Consider the following 18,748-nt stretch of genomic DNA (forward strand, 5'->3'; position numbering starts at 1 on the left):
GCACCTTCGTCACCATTTTTGCAGTTCACAGCCAGTGCACTAAGTTTAACCCAATAACCCTGCAGGGATCATGACAGTTTTATGCAGTCTCATTCATTAGCTGTTGTACAGCTTTAAAGAAAAGCTGGAAGTGAAAAAGACTTTTAAAAATGCATTTATTTTTCCTTGCCTCTCACCAGATCGTACATGAAAAGGAGATTCAGGCAGAAGATGACCAAGTGTTTCTGCTAAAACTGCAGGTCAGAAAACATTTAAGTTGTGTTAATGCCAGTTGGTTTGCTTCTTGTGGGAACTCCAATTAAATCTGACTTGAGGGTCTTGATATGTTAATTAAATACTAATTGGAATGAGTGTTCATATTGTGCTCTAATTTGCAGTCGCTTCTCGCCAAACAGCCCGCTGTGACAGCAGGGCGACCTGTGGTGAGTGCTCCTTTTTTTGTAGTTTTGGCTCCTAAGATGGAGTAAACCTCCCTCCAGTGTCCATACGTATGAAATAAACTGTTGTTTACAGGATACCACAAGCAGAGCACCCACCGGTTCCCCCAGGACGAGTAATCGCTCCGCAGCAGTCAACGTAGCAAACACCATGCCACAGTCGGGTACGTCTTGCATTTCATGGATGCACAGAACCGCCCATGACCATTGTTCAGTCATTGCTCTGCTGTGTGTTTGTGTGTGTGTGTGTGTGTGTGTGTGTGTGTGTGTGTGTGTGTGTGTGTGTGTGTGTGTGTGTGTGTGTGTGTGTGTGTGTGTTTTAACTCTAGTCCCTGTATGCTGCAGGTCAGACCAGTGAGGGTGTGTTGGCCAACTTCTTTAACAGTCTACTGACAAAGAAGGCGGGGACAGGGGGACCAGGAACGCCAGGTGGTGGTAACAGCACTCCAGGAACCGTACGCAAGTCAGGTGAGAAATCACACTAAGTATTAGATGTTGTTAAAGTGCTCTGGTTCTGTGGGATAGAGCAAAGATGATATTTATTTATTATTATTCAGTTGTGTTTTAAGATTTTAATGCCATATTCAGTCACTCCTCATCCCTCAGCATCTTTTTGGTTTTCGCCTTCCATCTGCTGTCCCTTATTTTCTCACCTCTGTCCTCTACTCCAGACATGAACATAACACATGGTAAAGAGATTCATGAATTGGTCTGAGTGCATCTACCAGCCACACAAACACACACCCATCATCATTTCTATGCCTGTAGCTCTGTGACTGTATTTCATTCTTAACTACGCTCATAGTCTTTGCTGTGGATTTTCACTATTAACGTCACTCATAATGTGTGTATGTGTGTGCACTAGTCAGAGGATGCTGGCCACGTTAAGGTGTGTGTGAGAGAGATACTCCTCATTTATTATTGCTTGTGTATGTCATTGTTCATTCTCAGAAGCATGCTTTTATTTCATCTAACCCCCACCCCCTCTTTCACTGAGCCTCCAACTTTCTCCAGCACCCAAGGGGGAACAATGCTGGGATCAAACCTCCTGTATCACCCATTTCTAGCACATTAACTTAATGATGTCAATTTTTTAATATATATTGGTCCAATATGCAGATTATATAAAAGGCACTGCTTTTTTTTAAATCAGTACTACCAAAGCTGAGAACTGAAGTCGTGGTCCAGGAGATGATCCCTTGGCTGTTTAATTACTTTTGCGACACATGCCTTCATTTTGTTTTCAGGAAAGCAGCAGAAAGCGGTTTTATTAACTTCGAAATTTCAAACTGTAGCTTCTGCTAAAAAGTATTTACAAATGACAAAAGCTCAGGTATATTCATGATGACAAGTTCATTGGCTCTAGCTCATATGTATAGAAATAGATTTAATGATTTCCTATTAATGGCCAGATCCACAACTATGCAAAGTAAACCAGGCAAAAGTCTCAGAGCTGGTCCACTTGAGTGGGGAAAAAAAGATACCAGTTAGAGCCAGGAGGATTCCTTTTTAATGACCGTTTCATCCAAATCTTTCCCCTTAAAATACCCTGTCTCCACTTTGCTTCCCTATATTTGATTTATTTTTATTTTTTTGGCATGTTGCATTGCATTTCTTAACATCTCTTGCAAGCATTGCACATGATTGTTAATAAAGCTGGGAAAAATTGGGAACTAATATGATTTTATATATTTTTATATATATGTTTTATTTATTTTAACATATTGGCTATACACAGTATATGTCCCATATAATGAATTCTCTGTAAAATGATTTAAGGTAGATATTTTTTATTTAGAGTCATATTTTTCCCTAGACATCAGACAGACACAGGATAATACAAACATGTTTTAAACTTCAACCAGTGTTTAGGGAAAAGATAAAGTTTGATTCCAAATTTTAAAAAAAACATTTCTAAAAAAATCTCAGATCAGAATTGCAGTAAATAATGTCTGTTTTCCACTGAGTTCCACTCGTTTTTAACTTGATAACTACACAGGATGTTATACACTGTATGTAGAAATACAACCTAGAAACCTCCAATGGAACTTCCTTGCACACTGACTAAATTGCAGGCCTGACATAAAAATGTTGACAATCAAAATTTTCCACTCATTGCAATAAGAAGAACTTCACAGCAAAGTTATGCTTGAAATATAATTTTAATTTAAACTAATATGCAAATAAACCAAAACACAGTATTGAGAATTACCAAAGATATTTGAGAATGAAAAGCATGAGGCAGAAAGGTATGAGATGATAAGGTTTGTATTACTGCACTATAATATGTAAAGCTTGATGTAAACAGTACTCCTGAACAACAGCAGCTGTAGTCCAACTGCTCTCCTTCCTCTTATAACTGAGATGACTCAAGATTTGACTAAGCATTACAGTGGGAAAAAAAACAGCCTAATTAACTTGTGACAAAAAAAAATAATTCTATCATCCCAATCATACTACAGCAAATATTTAGCTAACATATTTACATTTTCACCCAGCTCTTATTTTAACCATGTGTAATTGTGCTTATTGCATTGTGCCTTAACCACTCAATGATGCACTGGATAAATGCTTGTTGGCCTCTGTGGTAGTTTTCTCTGTGATATTGTACTAATTTAAACGTTTGTGTGCATCTACCCACTCTTAATACAGGTTCCAAGCTGGGCCTGAGTGATGTACAGGCGGAACTGGACCGCATATCCAGCCGGGAGACTGACTCGGACTTGCCCAATGCCAACGAGACTCCTGCCACCGACGGCCAGGACACATGAAGACCAACACACATCACCCAGTTCTCCTCCCCCCTCCACCTCAGTCACCTTCCAACTCCCTCGTCCTTCCTCCCTCCGCTCTCAGCACCTTCTCCATCACAAAGATGTGGCTAGAAGAGGCGAAGTAGGGGAGGAGAGGGGTTGGACACACATTTTTGTCCTTCCCATCCTCTTTCACTTTCTCCTCAACGTGAAAAACTCACCCTCTCTTCCCCTATGACTTCTCCCACACCTCATTCTCCTTCCCCTTTCTCTTCTTTTCCTGGCTGTTACGCTGAGGGCGAGTATTGTCACTGTTATATGACTGTCTGTTTCATGAGAGTAAATAAGTATGGGGGACCAACGGGGGTGTGGAGGTTGGGATGGGAAGAGGTGAGGGGTGAGTGGAAAAAGACTGATTGCAAGAATGAAAGTGTGTTATCCATCCATTTTATTGTGATGGTACAGTTAGTCTTTATACTGTAGGAACTGCTGAAGGGCGCATGTTGAAGGAACTGCACTTAGGTACTATAGGGATGATTGTGTGATTGTGTTTAATGTATGGGGGGCAAGTCGTGCATGGCCAGAGGAAGGGACTGAGAACAAAAAAATATGCCTGTAACAAAATTGCAAACAGTCTTGCTTTTTAAGATGAAGGGACAAACATACCAGTATTTGTGTGAGTGTGTGTCTGTGTGTGAGTGTGGGTGTGTGTGTCAGAGAGAGAGAGTGAGCATGTGTGAGAATGAGGTGGACAGTGAAAGTTAAGTAAGTTACTTCAACCTAGTCATGTATGTTGAGAGATTTTTGGCTGTTTGCATTTCAACCAAGAGGCAAAAAACATTACTATGCTCTTACACTACAAGCTCTTAAAAAAGTGCATACACTATTATTACAGCAGCCCTGTCTGCTGGACTACACAAACGAAACCTGACAAAAAAAAAATATACTACGAAAGCAAAGTTCACACTCAAGCACTAGTCCTGTTTAGAAGGCACCTAAGGTTCATCATGGCACCCATTTCTACAATTGGCCAAACTTCTGCTTGTGGTATATACTGCTCAAACCTGTAGATAACAAACAGTGCACTGAAAAGGGAGGGTGGTAGAGGGTGGGTGGGTAGCTGAGCTTTACTTGTACAGAAAGAAGCACTAGTGATTCAGTTCCATAGTTACTGCGGGCAGGGTGGTGGGTGGGCAAGGGCGTCAGAACATGGGAGGGTCACATCAAGAATGTACAGTCATTGTCTCGCTGATTGGTCCTGTTATTTCAGAGCTCTGTGTTGGCGTTTGTATAATCAGATCTGTTAATCAGTCAAATAAAAGGTGTATTTATTCGGATTCATCCACCTGGATTCTCTTGGTTTCTTTACTATGGTCATTCCTTCTCTCCTCGCTCTAAATAAAAAGTGACATTTTGAAATGTTTTGAGGGATAAAAACAGGTTGCAGCTGAGGATCCTTCAACTAGACGATTTTGACGGTTCACCTTGTTGGGAAGCATCCATCTGCAGAAGTGCTCTTGTGCAAGACACTGAATTAACATACAGACAATTGGAAGTTTAAAATTTTAAAATACTTTCTGGAGCATCTGATGCACACAATTTATCAAAAGTGCAAAAAGCAGATGATGGTTGTAATAAAGCTAGCAGAAGGTGTTGGTAGGCAATGTGTTGTGAATACAGTGCTTTTCCTCAGGGACAACAAAAATACCATTGGAGACACAAAGTAACAGGAAAAAAAAGGTTTTGTTTTTTTTGGGACTCAGATGTATTGATTCAAATAAATTGCCATTTTTGAGGCCTTTAAGGGTTTTTAATCTGTTGGTGGTGAGAGAAAACTTACATTTATGAGCCTCACCACTAAAGTATTTCTGTAAGGTGACTGCATTCTAAGTGGTTTCTGTTTTGTTTTTTTTTTGTTTTTTTTTTGAAGATAACCCCCTACATACAGTATAAGGATAAGTGAATCAAATCATAAAATATGTTAAATTTAAATTAGAGGTTATCATCTGTCCCTCTATTTATCTCTGATGAGATATTAGGTGAAATGAGAAATGTGGTCTGATTTAGATTATTCATGTACAGCATATTTATACAATCCTCCACTGTTTTGTATCTGAATAACTTCACTTCATATCTTCATAAGAATAGTGTTTACTGGCAGCTCGCTTTAAAGCATCATTCTGTGTGTATATTCATGAGCTCCAAGCAGATAAAAAGACTGACATAATCTCAAACCTAATGTGCGCTTGCATTACTAACTGCAAGAAATAAGAACAAATGTTGCCAAATGAATATACAAAATAAATCTAATCTTGTCCTTAATATTGTCTTCTATTTACCATGCTGTCTCTGTCATTACTCAAATGAAATACGCTTGCTCCTCTCTTCACCGCAGTGGGACACAGAGAATGAGCCTCACATGGTTTTATTCTGTGGCTTTGATGTTAAGTCCCAAAAACAGAAAAAAAAAAAAAAAGCAGTTGCTGAAATAAATGTCATCATGTTATGAGATGATGAATTTTAAGAAGTGTATTTAAAAACATTGTCACACTTTCATTTGTCCTGGTAGCATGTGGTATATCCTATTACTGTCCTCTGATATAATTTATACCACTTGCAAACGTGACTGGATGTCTTTGTATTAGCCTACTACAAATTTTTACCACCTCTTTAAGAAGATGACGAATAGAAAATGTTTCAACTGATCATTGTGGTATAATAAATGACCATAAATTTCCATTTCCTGCAGTAACAATATGCTCCCCATTGACACATTGGACTTTGACCTTTTCTGGTCTCTGGCACGTGTCAGACAAATGAACCTGCACTATACTATGCATGACACTTTGCTCTGTTTTCATTGTTTTCTTTCCGTTGTTATCAATACATTTTCTTTTCCTATAACTATAGTAATAGGTCAAATTGAGCGTTCCTGACTGTTCACTGTAATCATTGCAATGCTTGTGTGTATGTAATGCTAAGGAGCTAAAGTAGATGCTCAAGTACACACCTATGTGTTTTAGGTATCTGACTGTGTTTATACTGGCATGTGCACTGCAATTAGATTACAGCTAGCCTATGAATAAATGCCCACAACGGAAATGCATACGAATGTAATTTTATACAATTTCAAGAATAAACATATAAAATGTCTTAAAGCCTTTTATCACACAAAGTAGGTTACGTATAGCCAAGCATGTCTGAGTTTTACTGTCAGCTTTCCATTATTTAGTGAAGGATTGAACTCACAGTTGTCACAAACTGTGCAGCTCAAGTCAGGACAAAAAGAACCATAGACAATAGATCAAATGCCATTTAAACCAAAGCAAAGCATCATGTTATTGTGACCACAGCATGTTTTTTCTTACAATCAATGTTTTGTTTTTAAGATTGGCACTTTTTATGTCATAGGATCAAATAATGGGTTTCTATAGAGAACTAATATTCAGCCATGACATTTCACACTGCATGGTTTAATCTCTGTATATATTTTTCCTTTAACCACTGCAGCGGATCATTTGCAAAACAAGTCCGAATTTAACTGTGCCAGTTTGTGAAAAGTGGATGAGAGAGATCACTGACAAGCATCCCTCACGTTTGATGACTTAATTATGATAAATGGATGAATTACAGTGATCTGTTTGGGGCAATGTTCGTGGCTCTGAGCTAACTGCAAGTTAATTAAACCCCTTATATCACAGCAGCTCATGAATCACATTCCTTTCTAATGAATGCACCTCGCCCTCCACACCACCAGGGAAATAAGTATCCACACATCTTTCATTAACGTCGGTGAAAAAAATGTAAACACTGAAATTATCCACTGCTCTTGAGATACAAACACATCAATATTTGGCAATAACTGCAAAATAATAGTTTCGATGCTAAAACTTTGTTTAAAATGGAGCCCTATTTTTTCTACTGCGGCAGAATACCGTATTTTCTCCCTTCGCCATCTTGATGTTCAATCGCACAGGCGGAAGCAACATCTTCGGCGGAGCAACAGCGGGTGTGGTTCGGACTCTTACGGGTGGTTCACCTAGCAGCCGTTTTCCTATTTTCAGCCAAGAGAAAGGAGAAACATTTCCCGACAAGAGCCACGGAGGAGCCGCTCGACTCTGGTAAAGATAGCATGTTAGCTGCAGCTATTATACAACGCATTTACAGCGCGCCAATGTAGGTTTCACCAAAAAAATCATCTTTGCCTAGGGAGGGGGCTCCGGTGGGGTTTTCTGATTTGGCTGGCAGCACAGCAGGTTTTATACGGTGGCGCTTGGATCTACTTTTCAGACGTCCTGGCTAGCCAAGCTAAGCAAACCAAAATTAAACATTTGGGGGGTTTGCTTGAAAGTCACGATTCCAATAATGAACTGATTTGTAACATTAACGGCTTCTAATATTGGTTGCTCCTCAGGACGAGTCTTAAGCATTTTGATTTGGTGAGTGAAGCTGTAAGCAGTGTTTGTTTATGTTAGCTAGTTAGCTAACAAGCGGAGGGGTTAGCTACGCACGTTATGTTAGCCTAGCGAGCTTTCAAGGTAAGCTAGCCAACCTGTTAGCTAGCAGTGGAGGCTAATGCATGCTAGCACGTCGGTCTTGAATGATATGTCAATAAAATACGTTTGGTGGTTTGTGTAACCTTTGCGGGTAGCTGGGGTTTTCGTTTAGTTTTATTAAGCAGCTTCTTACGCTCGTAGTTAGACCCACCATGGGAGGAGGAGTCATGGAAGTGATTGCGGGGCGGAGGGGGTGGTTTCTCTCATTGGAAACCCAAGCTGCGAGGTCGGAACTTGGCCGTGGTAGGGGGAGGGGGAGAAATATGCCTTTGATGTTCTTTGCTGCTGAATGGTGAATTGTGTTCGTGCTGGCCTGGAAATACCCACCGCTTTGCTCTCTCGGCTGGAGGTGGAGGCTCGGCATTTCCCCTCATAGCTACGTTAGTAAGCCAAACAAGCGTCTGAATCAGAGGGAGCTGGCACAGGTAGCGCAGAAGACAGCGGTTTTATTATTGAGACCACGTAGGAGAAACGCATAAACATCACGATTACGTTTGGCTTTGGCAAACAAGAAGTCAAGGTTGAGTGCGAGTTGTCTTATTTTCCTCTGTGCACCTATTTCATTTTACACAGACATATCTGCTGTGCGGGCTGAGGGCAGGCAAGAACAATGGCTACCCAGTGTAAGTATGAAAAACTTCATCAAACACTAATTTTTCATAGAAATGAGTTTTGTGTTAATATGAACATGGATATTCATAATTTTATCCTGTAAGTGCATACATAAGAATTTCTCTGTACAAGTAAATGAAATACTGTAAGCCTTGAGGCACTGGAAATTGAAAAGTGGGAGCTAGGTGAGCACATGTCACAATATCCCATGTAATTTTAATTTGTTTTCTGTTCAATCTGAGTTTTTGAAGATATTCATGTTTACGTACTTCAATTTATGATCAGTTCCTGAAGGAATCGAGCATAGAGGAATGCAAGCTTTTCCTTTGATCTTCGTTCCGTTCATTTCTGTTTTCTCAAACAGGAGTACATTTTTTAGGTACACTCTCATTTCATGTGTCGCCTTGATTTTCCTGACAGCCAACTGCTACCATGTTCAGTAACTCAAGATTTTGCATATTTTTATATTTTGTATAAGATTACTGAAATGTAAGATTACCAGTAAAAAACAACTCTTTTCTTAAATGGAGAAACTAAGTTAAAAATGTATCTTCTCCTTATCTGTTATTCCTTGTTTCACTCTTTTTTTTGTCCAGCTGATTTGATGGAGTTGGACATGGCAATGGGAGACAGTAAGGCTGCTGTGAGCCAGTGGCAGCAGCAGTCCTACCTGGATTCAGGCATCCAGTCTGGAGTCACAACCACTGCACCATCTCTGAGTGGCAAGGGGAACCCTGATGCTGATGATGAAGATCCAACTCTCTACGACTGGGAGTTCAACCAGCCGTTCACTCCTGAGACCACAGGTATGCAAGATACTGATATATGTGTATATATATATCAGGAGCTTTACAGCATAGACATAGCTACTGTGGCATATATGTCATATCAAAATCTCTGATGGTTGACAAATTTCTATTATCTCATGGTATTTGCAAAATTGCATTATTTTCAGACATTGAGGGTTATGCCATGACCCGTGCCCAGCGTGTACGTGCTGCAATGTTCCCTGAGACTCTGGAGGAGGGCATCCAGATCCCACCCACCCAGCTGGATGCTGCCCACCCAACAGCAGTGCAGCGCCTGGCAGAGCCCTCTCAGATGCTGAAGCATGCTGTCGTCAACCTCATTAACTATCAAGATGATGCTGAGCTGGCCACTCGTGCCATCCCTGAGCTTACCAAACTGCTCAACGATGAGGACCAGGTGTGTGTACAAATGAGTGAATTATATTTCATAAACATAAACAAACAATATGTCAAACTGTTACCTGCTGAGTAACTTATGGTATCATGTAAGTTATCAGCGATGCATTTTACATACCTTCCCAGATCATGCATCCCTAACAAACAGCATCTCTGTCCTAGGTTGTTGTGAATAAAGCCGCTGTAATGGTCCATCAGTTGTCAAAGAAGGAGGCATCGCGCCATGCCCTGATGCGTTCACCACAGATGGTTTCGGCAGTTGTTCGTGCCATGCAGAACACTGGTGATGTGGAGACAGCACGCTGCTCTGCTGGTACCTTGCACAACCTTTCTCACCATCGTGAGGGGCTCCTTGCAATTTTCAAATCTGGAGGCATCCCTGCCCTGGTCAAGATGCTAGGGTAAGAAACTGGAGAAATTGTGGTGCCTATTCTACTGTATATGTTATAGGAGCTACACAGTGTGCCAACACACACATGGTCTGAAGCTAGCAACAAGAATACAGAGAACCTTTCTTAAAGCGGTTTGTGTTGGGGGTTTTTCGCAGAGGAATTTGATGGCGGTGAATGGTTTGATCGAAGAGTTGTTTGTTGGGTTTCCTTGTAGCTCAACTTTGTTGTATACAATACTGCCCTATGTTAATGAATGGTAACTCATAAGGCAGACTCTAACACCATTTTACAGACTTTGAATTCAGCTCTGTCCTGTTCTGCTGGCCACTAACTAGCAAAACATGTTTGTTTTTAGGCTCAAATATATCCAGTAGGCTGCAATGCGTTATTAGTCACATGTATTAACTAAAATGTGTCGTGATGCTGACATACACCCAACAGGTAGCATCTAGAGCCTCAACTCCAACCTCACCCAAAACCAAAAGTCAATGTTGTAACATTAAAACTCTCTCTCACTCACTCACTCACTCACTCTCTTCTTTTCTTTTTCTCTTGCTCTCTGCTCTGCTGGTGAAGGCTATACACAGTGTGATAATGCAACAGCGTACTCTGCTGCTACACTATGAGTCTATCAGTCATGATTAAGTAAATAATTAGTCAAATGCAAATAACAACAAACAGAGGTAATGATATGGCCCTCATCAAGCATAAGCGTAGTTAGCCAACCATCACATGCACAGAGAACCACATCTTAAAACAATCAGATCAAAACTTGATTCATCACGTTGCTTTGATATTAGCAAAACACAATGACGTAACGGCAATACCCTCAAATTACCAAATCCGAATCCTCGCCAACCAGTTAAATTCCCAAAGAACAGAATATCCTACGGCTCAATTTGAAACAATTGAAATGTCTTTCTTGCTTATTTCCTTCTTTGTGTTCACCATCAAAAGCCAGAACACACAGCCAAAACAGTTTGCTGGTTGGCAAGTTGCAACCTGTTGGATGTCACGTGTGTGTTTGAATTTGCACCTGGAATCACATCACCACACTTTAAATGCAGGATGGAACAATAGCATGAGAGGGGATGAAATGCCTGATGGCTGAATAGATTTGGATGCAGGTAGCAACTTGGATTATCTACCCATTCGAAGTGAAAAATTGTCCTTTTAAGTGTAGCAGCGGTTTACATCACAAAGTCACTTTAAAGTTTCCATTAAATTAGTAGTGGCTGAGTTTCTTTGTTGTGCTTTAAGTGCTCTTATATTTTTTCCCAATATTATATTTGTATCATGAATGTTGGATTATTAGTACAGATGTGGAGTATGGCAAACTGTCTCATACTGGACTGGTACAGTGCTCCAAAGAATCAGTAGTAATTTGCAGATGTCTGTATAGTGGTTTTGATTTGCAGGTCAGATCAGCAAGTCATTCTGTGAGAACAGCACCTTTATGTTTGTGATTTGTTGTTTGCAAGTTTCACCAATGTTCTTAAACTAAACTTGCCAGTGTTCAAGAGTTCCTAATGTGTAACAAAAAAGCCAGTGTTAACGTTTTGCTGTTAAAAGTGCAATGTCCGTGGTCATCTCAGCAGTGAAAGGTAGCTAATGAGCAGGATATGCATGTCATGAAAATTTTGTAACGGTGAAATCTTTTTTTTTTTTTTTATTTCCCCTCCCCCTTTGTAACTTTGTTAAAATGTGATTTTTAAATTGCCCTGTGTTTGAATTTGATTTTTTTAAACTTTGAATTTATGAATTAAATTAAGCTGAATGAAAAGGGTACGCACCAGATAGAGTACCCCTGGACTCAGTGTTCTTCCAAGTATTAAAAGGCTGACTTCCAGCTAATTATACTCCATACTTTATGTAAAATCTGAGTTCATCCGGACTCCGACAGCATTGCTGCACTCTCTTGCATATGTGGTCAGTTTTTCCTTGCACATCCTTAGCTGATTGTGACTAATTGAGCTAGTTGTGTCCAACACTTCTTGATTGGGGAAAAAAATCATCTTTTGTTCTGTCACATCTTTGCAACCTGCTGTATTGATTATTTACCATCAAGCAGTATCGTGTGTAAGCCTGATTGATTAATGTCATCTGCTGATCTGAGTCTTGGCAGAAACTGATTGTGTCTTGTCATTATGCCCAATGTAGGAAAACCACTGTGTGTGAATTTGTTAAGTGTATATATTTTTACCAGAAACAGAAGGTGTTGCCTTTTTAATTTATTAGTTTGTTTATTATATGTTTTTCCAGCTCACCAGTGGATAGTGTGTTGTTCTATGCCATCACCACGCTCCACAACCTGTTGTTGCATCAGGAAGGGGCCAAGATGGCGGTTCGCCTGGCTGGAGGACTTCAGAAGATGGTGGCTCTGTTGTCTAACACCAACGTCAAGTTCCTGGCAATCACTACTGATTGCCTGCAGATCCTGGCATATGGCAACCAGGAAAGCAAGGTAGTGGAACACCAGCCTATTTATGCATGCATTTACTTTCTTTCATTCATTCATTCATTCATTCATTCATTCATTCATTGTATCCGGGCTTAAACATCCCTCACATATCTGCTTATACCACTTGGCTGGCAGCAGTTTGTAGTATGTATAAACATGATGCTGTCTCGGTTTTAGCTGATCATTCTGGCCAGTGGTGGTCCCCAAGCCCTGGTCAACATCATGAGGACATTCACATATGAGAAACTGCTGTGGACCACAAGCCGAGTGCTCAAGGTGCTCTCTGTTTGCTCAAGCAACAAGCCTGCCATCGTAGAGGCTGGTATGTACATTAAAATGGAATGGAAGTACAATACAGCACAAAATGCGTAAAATATAAATTTTCTCGTCTAACTTATTGCAGTACAACCTTGGGTATTACTAGAGATCTTTAGAAAAATTTTGTAGTTGTGTGCCACTAAGACTAATGTCCCCTGACGTATTCAATTTGTTTGTTTTACTTTGTTTTTTGTGTGTAGGTGGCATGCAGGCCTTGGGGCTTCACCTGACAGACCCCAGCCAGCGTCTGGTCCAGAACTGCCTCTGGACTCTTAGGAATCTTTCAGATGCTGCCACTAAACAGGTACAATACACTGTCTAACTGGTCACGAATACCTAACAACTTGTGAGCTCCAGGTTCAGTGTTAACAACTATTTCCCATTCATTAATGTGTTAAATGTCCTTAGTGTGTAACAAAAATGTATCAGTAGCGACACACTGATTTTTCAATAATGTCATTTTTAAAAAAACAAACAAAAAAACAGTATTACAGCTAAATAATATACAGGAGTCTCCTGTTTTGTCTTGATAGTTTAATTCCTCACCCATCAATAGAATCTTAATAAAAAGTATTTAATATATCAATATGCGAAATTACTGACAATACATGCATTCCTCTTCCCTTATTTATTTATTTATTCTTTTTTTTTTTTTTTTCCCTGTCCCTGCTACCCCGTCCTCTGCTCTGTCCAGGAGGGAATGGAGGGTCTCCTGGGGACCCTGGTCCAGCTACTGGGAAGTGATGACATCAATGTAGTGACATGTGCTGCCGGCATCCTCTCCAACCTGACCTGCAACAACTATAGTAACAAACTCATGGTCTGCCAGGTACACATTACTATTAATATCTATTGAATGTAGATTGTGTATTCTGATTTAAATTCTTTGTCTTATGTCTTTTTTTTTTTTTTGAAGTAACAACTTATAGTCCACTGATTGATGTTATCTTGTTAGGTCGGAGGCATTGAGGCTCTGGTGCGAACAGTGCTTCGGGCTGGCGACAGAGAGGACATCACAGAGCCAGCAGTCTGTGCGCTTCGTCACCTGACCTCCCGCCACCAGGATGCTGAGATGGCCCAGAATGCTGTGCGCCTTCATTACGGCCTGCCTGTGGTGGTCAAACTACTGCACCCTCCGTCCCACTGGCCACTAATCAAGGTCATTGGTCATCTCAGTTTCTTCACACCTGCACGTTTTTCCCAGACTAACGATATCATTTTGGATAAACCTTGCATCTACTTACATCGTTGATTAATGTTATTTACTTCCAACCAACCACACTATATTTAATGTATCTATCTAGGCCACAGTCGGTCTGATCCGGAACCTGGCTCTTTGCCCAGCCAACCACAGCGCTCTGCGGGAGCAGGGAGCCATCCCCCGCCTGGTCCAACTGCTTGTCAGGGCTCACCAGGACACCCAGAGGCGCACCAGCATGGGAGGCAACCAGCAGCAGTTTGTGGTGTGTAACCAAGGCAACAACCCCTTAAACTTTCTTTATTTGAACATTGATAATTGTTTTGTGTGTGATTTCCTTATTTCTCACTCAAACACATACAGGAGGGTGTGCGTATGGAGGAAATAGTGGAAGGCTGCACAGGAGCTCTGCACATCCTGGCCCGGGATGTCCACAACAGAATTGTCATCAGAGGGCTCAACACCATTCCACTCTTTGTCCAGGTAAAACTAAATCCTTAAATGTGAAATCTTACTACATAAAACATGTAAATGTCTTTGCAGTTTAAAACTTCTATTTCAGACTTTAAATAGTTTGGGACAGTGTTTAAAAATACCAAGTCAACTTTGATTTTCCTCTTCTCCATCATTCTTCTCTTTACCACAATATGCATATCACCAATTACATTTTGTCTTGATCTCTTTTCTGTCATCCGCAGTTACTGTATTCTCCAGTGGAGAATATCCAGCGTGTGGCAGCAGGTGTGCTGTGTGAACTGGCACAGGACAAGGAAGCTGCTGAGGCAATCGAAGCTGAAGGAGCCACTGCACCGCTCACTGAGCTGCTGCACTCCCGCAATGAAGGTGTTGGTGAGTAAACATGCACAGATACAGACCACTCAGACATTTCTGATTGTCATTGTCAATGAAATTGAAATTGAAATTGAATTCTCTCCTGTAGCAACCTATGCTGCAGCTGTCCTGTTCCGCATGTCTGAGGACAAGCCCCAGGACTACAAGAAACGTCTGTCGGTGGAGCTGACCAGCTCTTTGTTCAGAACTGAACCTATGGCCTGGAATGAGGTACACACACAAATTAATAATGAAACAAATAAACTAAAACCAGGTACAAAAATGTCTTCACACCAAAAAAGGGACCAAATTGGTATACTCAATAATATCAGTATTTTATATTACATATTACTACATGTGTAGTTGATATGTAGTCTAGAACTGGGACATTCACTCCTCCATGTAGGCTGAATTATAACAGTCTATACACATCACTCTTTTGCCTTTTTTATAGACTGGAGACCTGGGACTGGATATGGGCGCTCAGGGTGACCCTCTGGCGTACAGGCAGGATGGTGAATAACTGCTTTATCTCTAATGAAATCCCTACTCTCCTACCTCTTATTTAATTTAATTTTCAAAGGCATCTGATTTTGTTGGGTTTTATATATATATAGATATAGATATATAGATATAGATATAGATATAGATATAGATATAGATATAGATATAGATATATATATATATAGATATAGATATAGAGATAGATAGATATATAGATATAGAGATAGATATAGATATATAGATAGATATATATTTATTTTTTAAATGAAGGGAAAACTCAAGTTCATAAATATCCATTCTATACTATAGTAAATGTATTATATATCAAATGTTATAGACAATGTGTCCGTGTGATGCGCTTATAAAAGTTTTTGTTTTTGCCTTTCAGATGGAGCCTACCGGGCCTACCCAGCAGCTTATGGCCAGGACACCCTGTTGGACCCCATGATGGAAGGTGCTGACTACCATGCTGACACTCTGCCCGACCTGGGCCACCACACTGACCCACTGCCAGACCTCGGCCACACCCAGGACCTGATGGACAGCAACCAGCTGGCCTGGTTTGACACTGACCTGTAGGAATGGTGAGACAGACTTCCACAAAACAATTTACTAGTTCACAATTAGAGCAGTATTGATATAAATGGCAATACATTGATTCATATTTTTGTCCTTGTGCTCTTTTTCAGTTGTATTCTGATAGAACCTGCATTGTGATTGGCCTGTATTGTCTGAAGCAGCATTATGATTGGCCTGTAGAGTTGTTGAAGGTAAAGGGAGGAATAGGGGGTCTTGGAAAGTGCCTGTCACAAGAAAACAAAGAAGATGGTTGCCACAGGAATGTTTAAAGCAAGTCGAAACGGGGAAATAGAGTTTAAGTATCAGAGATGTGGAATCACACAGTGGAGGTCTTGGAGCAGGTTACCTATATGGATGAGTGCACATGAGGTGGATCTTAAAAGTTTGAAACACATTTAACGTTTTAGCCTTGCCTGTATTCTTATCAGTTTTTTGTTTCTATTTTTCTTATTCTATTTTTTTATTTCTTTTTGTATTACTCATTCTCTGTTATGGTACTGACCCAGCTTGCCTTCGCACTAGCCATCTTCATTTTCTCTTCAATGCTAATCATTTGTAATTTTTTTTTTAAACGTATATTACATGTAGTGTTAAGTTATAGTGATATTATACAATGTTCCTTTGGTTTATGGCCGAATGTGTAGAACACTAATAATCAGTTGAATTGTACTCTGACTTAAAGTGTAACATTGTGTAGTTTTTTTTATAATCTCAGAAATGGAGAATTATGCATTCTTAATATGTGCTTGTTTAAGCATAAAATATGTCAGTGTCACAAATGTTCTAAAGAGGGATATGGGTGAAATTGAGGGTGGGCTGGGGATAAATCTAGAGACAAGTGTTTTATATACAGTATCACTGGTAGGTTAACAACTATTTTGTATGCTATCATTGGATGTCTGATAGAAAAGTCTAACGCTATCATTGGTGGTCTAATAAAACCCAGTTTTATGTGCTATCAAGGGTAGCTAGCTTGACGAAACAGTTGTAGTCCTGCTGTGGTTATTTTGGAGACGAGGTTATGACACGGCTGAACAATAAAATGGCATTTTATTTCATTTAGTCTCTCTGCTGTCTTCCCTTCTTCCATGTGATGACGATAATGTTTTGCTCTTAAGTAGACAGGTGTGTTTTCAAAAGCTTTTACAGTATGACGAGGATATGGCATGAGAAATTACCTTCACGTTGTGCCACACTACCTTGACATTTATTCATTAATCAAATTTCAAGTATGAGGTATTATAAAAGTTTTCTTGTTTTTGCTCATGGTTGCCTCTCAATGTCAATATCCTCAGCACTCAGTTGTTGAGGTCAGCTGAATAATCAGACAAAATATACACCTATAATACATGAGAGTTTAAAATGAGGGAGAGTTGATAAGCACGATGGATCCAAAAAACTGAGCTAAGGGTGTAATGGAAACGGATATGACCTTCCCAAAAAAAATGTTAGCTTGTATGAGGAAGTTTAAGTTGTAGTTGAAATGATCATGTATTTGCACTCCTGTTAATAGGAAGATCAGGGTTAATGGTTGAAAGCTGTCATAAAGATTGCACTTTCTTCATTTCGGCTGTCAAGTACTGTGTTGCCTCTTTTGCATTTATTAGAAATGGTTTAAAAAAAAAAAAATGTAGTTACTGGTGCAGCCCTGAATGAAAAGTGTAAAACTGGTGTGTAAAGATGATTTCTAAAAGTTGTCCCTTTGATGGATGAGTCCAATGCTACAGTATATAACCTACCGAATATAACCCTCTATATGACCTATCTGTGATATGTCATAATCATGTTTTTAGAGAGCATGACTGTCAAAGAGAGTATTTGATAGACTCTATTAGTAAGAAAATGTTAGGGTTTACATGAACACATTGGTTCTACCAGAACTTCTGCTTCATCACTACCATTAACTACATTAATGTAGGGAACATCCAATAAATACAGCAAAAGAGCTTTTCATTGAAACACGAGGAGTGAGCTGAAAAGAACCACAGCCTTCATTTACAATACAAAGTACAATGAGCCTAAAGGCAAACTCATGTCTCTCAGTACCTCCAATAAAACTCTTTATTTTAATTAATGCATTAAATTTAATTCCTCATCATTCCAGAGGCTGTTCTGATTCTGAAGGGTGGACATCAGCCTTGTTGTAAGTCAGGGGAAGGGCTCAAAACTGTGGCATCATTGTGGTCAACGTTCCTGGTTCCTGTGGGGTTTTTTTTCTCTTCTTTTATATTTGTATTTCACAAGTGTTTAAGCAGTGCATTACTGACACAAGCAGCCTGAAGGTGCTTGACTAGTTCAATTGATGGAGGGTTTTGCATACCTTTTAAAACGCACTTGGCAGAGTCATCTAAAGGCTATGTTCAAAGCTCGCGAATCCTCAAAAGGAGCCTTTAGACTTATTCATCAACTACAGTAAAATATCAAGAGAAGGACAGATACCACAATAGAGGCTTTTCAGACTTAAGCTTACGTCTTTGACATTTAGCTGACACTCCTGTACAAGTCGAGATGAGTGGAAAAGCAAAGAAAATCTAATATCCAGATTGCTAAAACCCCAAATGACAGTTACGAGCAAAAGTCCTGGTCACTTCAATAATATTTCAGTACTTGTATATGCTAGGGGGGGGGGGGGGGGCAAGGCATAAAAGGTGTAAAAAAAAAAAAAATCCACATACTGAAAGGGAGTTGTTAATGTGTAGATTCTCACAGCTTGTTTGGAGACGATCTAACATTACAGGCCCTGAAGACAGGTCTAGAGGTACAACAGGGGATTAGTGTGTGTCAAAGTGTGTATTCCATGTTAATGAGGACCTTTTCATAAGTGAATGAGGTCTGAGTGCTTGGGTGGGGCTGTGTACATAATAATACATCCAGTCCAGTGGCTCACCTGGATGTTCATTTT

General features: G+C 40.0%; 2 protein-coding genes across 5 annotated transcripts in view; both read left to right on the forward strand.

Annotated features, from left to right (window-relative positions):
- Positions 1 to 4,531, forward strand: part of dync1li1 (dynein, cytoplasmic 1, light intermediate chain 1) — a 9,932-nt gene extending 5,401 nt beyond the window's left edge. The window contains exons 10-15 of one of the 2 annotated variants that reach the window (XM_040121433.1): positions 180 to 239; positions 378 to 422; positions 514 to 601; positions 783 to 905; positions 1,109 to 1,126; positions 3,090 to 4,531. In XM_040121433.1, the coding sequence (XP_039977367.1) occupies positions 180 to 239; positions 378 to 422; positions 514 to 601; positions 783 to 905; positions 1,109 to 1,126; positions 3,090 to 3,208 (453 nt within the window). In that variant the 3' untranslated portion in view covers positions 3,209 to 4,531. The remainder of the gene's footprint in view (positions 1 to 179; positions 240 to 377; positions 423 to 513; positions 602 to 782; positions 906 to 1,108; positions 1,127 to 3,089) is intronic. The other variant, XM_040121434.1, reaches the window with a different exon arrangement.
- Positions 4,532 to 7,148: 2,617 nt separating this feature from the next.
- On the forward strand, positions 7,149 to 16,904 carry LOC120786289 (catenin beta-1-like). 3 transcript variants are annotated; one of them, XM_040121645.1, is made up of 17 exons: positions 7,149 to 7,311; positions 8,320 to 8,369; positions 8,955 to 9,164; positions 9,314 to 9,564; positions 9,726 to 9,964; positions 12,218 to 12,419; positions 12,594 to 12,738; positions 12,935 to 13,038; positions 13,429 to 13,563; positions 13,690 to 13,893; positions 14,039 to 14,197; positions 14,296 to 14,415; positions 14,631 to 14,781; positions 14,873 to 14,994; positions 15,218 to 15,278; positions 15,656 to 15,851; positions 15,957 to 16,904. In XM_040121645.1, the coding sequence occupies exons 2-16, from the start codon at positions 8,357 to 8,359 to the stop codon at positions 15,844 to 15,846; spliced, it is 2,307 nt and encodes a 768-aa protein (XP_039977579.1). In that variant the 5' UTR covers positions 7,149 to 7,311; positions 8,320 to 8,356; the 3' UTR covers positions 15,847 to 15,851; positions 15,957 to 16,904. The 3 variants fall into 3 exon arrangements, with proteins under 3 accessions (XP_039977579.1, XP_039977581.1, XP_039977580.1); XM_040121647.1 differs by lacking the exon at positions 7,149 to 7,311 and adding an exon at positions 7,446 to 7,629; XM_040121646.1 differs by lacking the exon at positions 7,149 to 7,311 and adding an exon at positions 7,991 to 8,171.
- The last annotated feature ends 1,844 nt before the right edge of the window (positions 16,905 to 18,748 follow it).

Source organism: Xiphias gladius, chromosome 24 (assembly GCF_016859285.1).
Source record: "Xiphias gladius isolate SHS-SW01 ecotype Sanya breed wild chromosome 24, ASM1685928v1, whole genome shotgun sequence".
NCBI lineage: Eukaryota > Metazoa > Chordata > Actinopteri > Istiophoriformes > Xiphiidae > Xiphias > Xiphias gladius.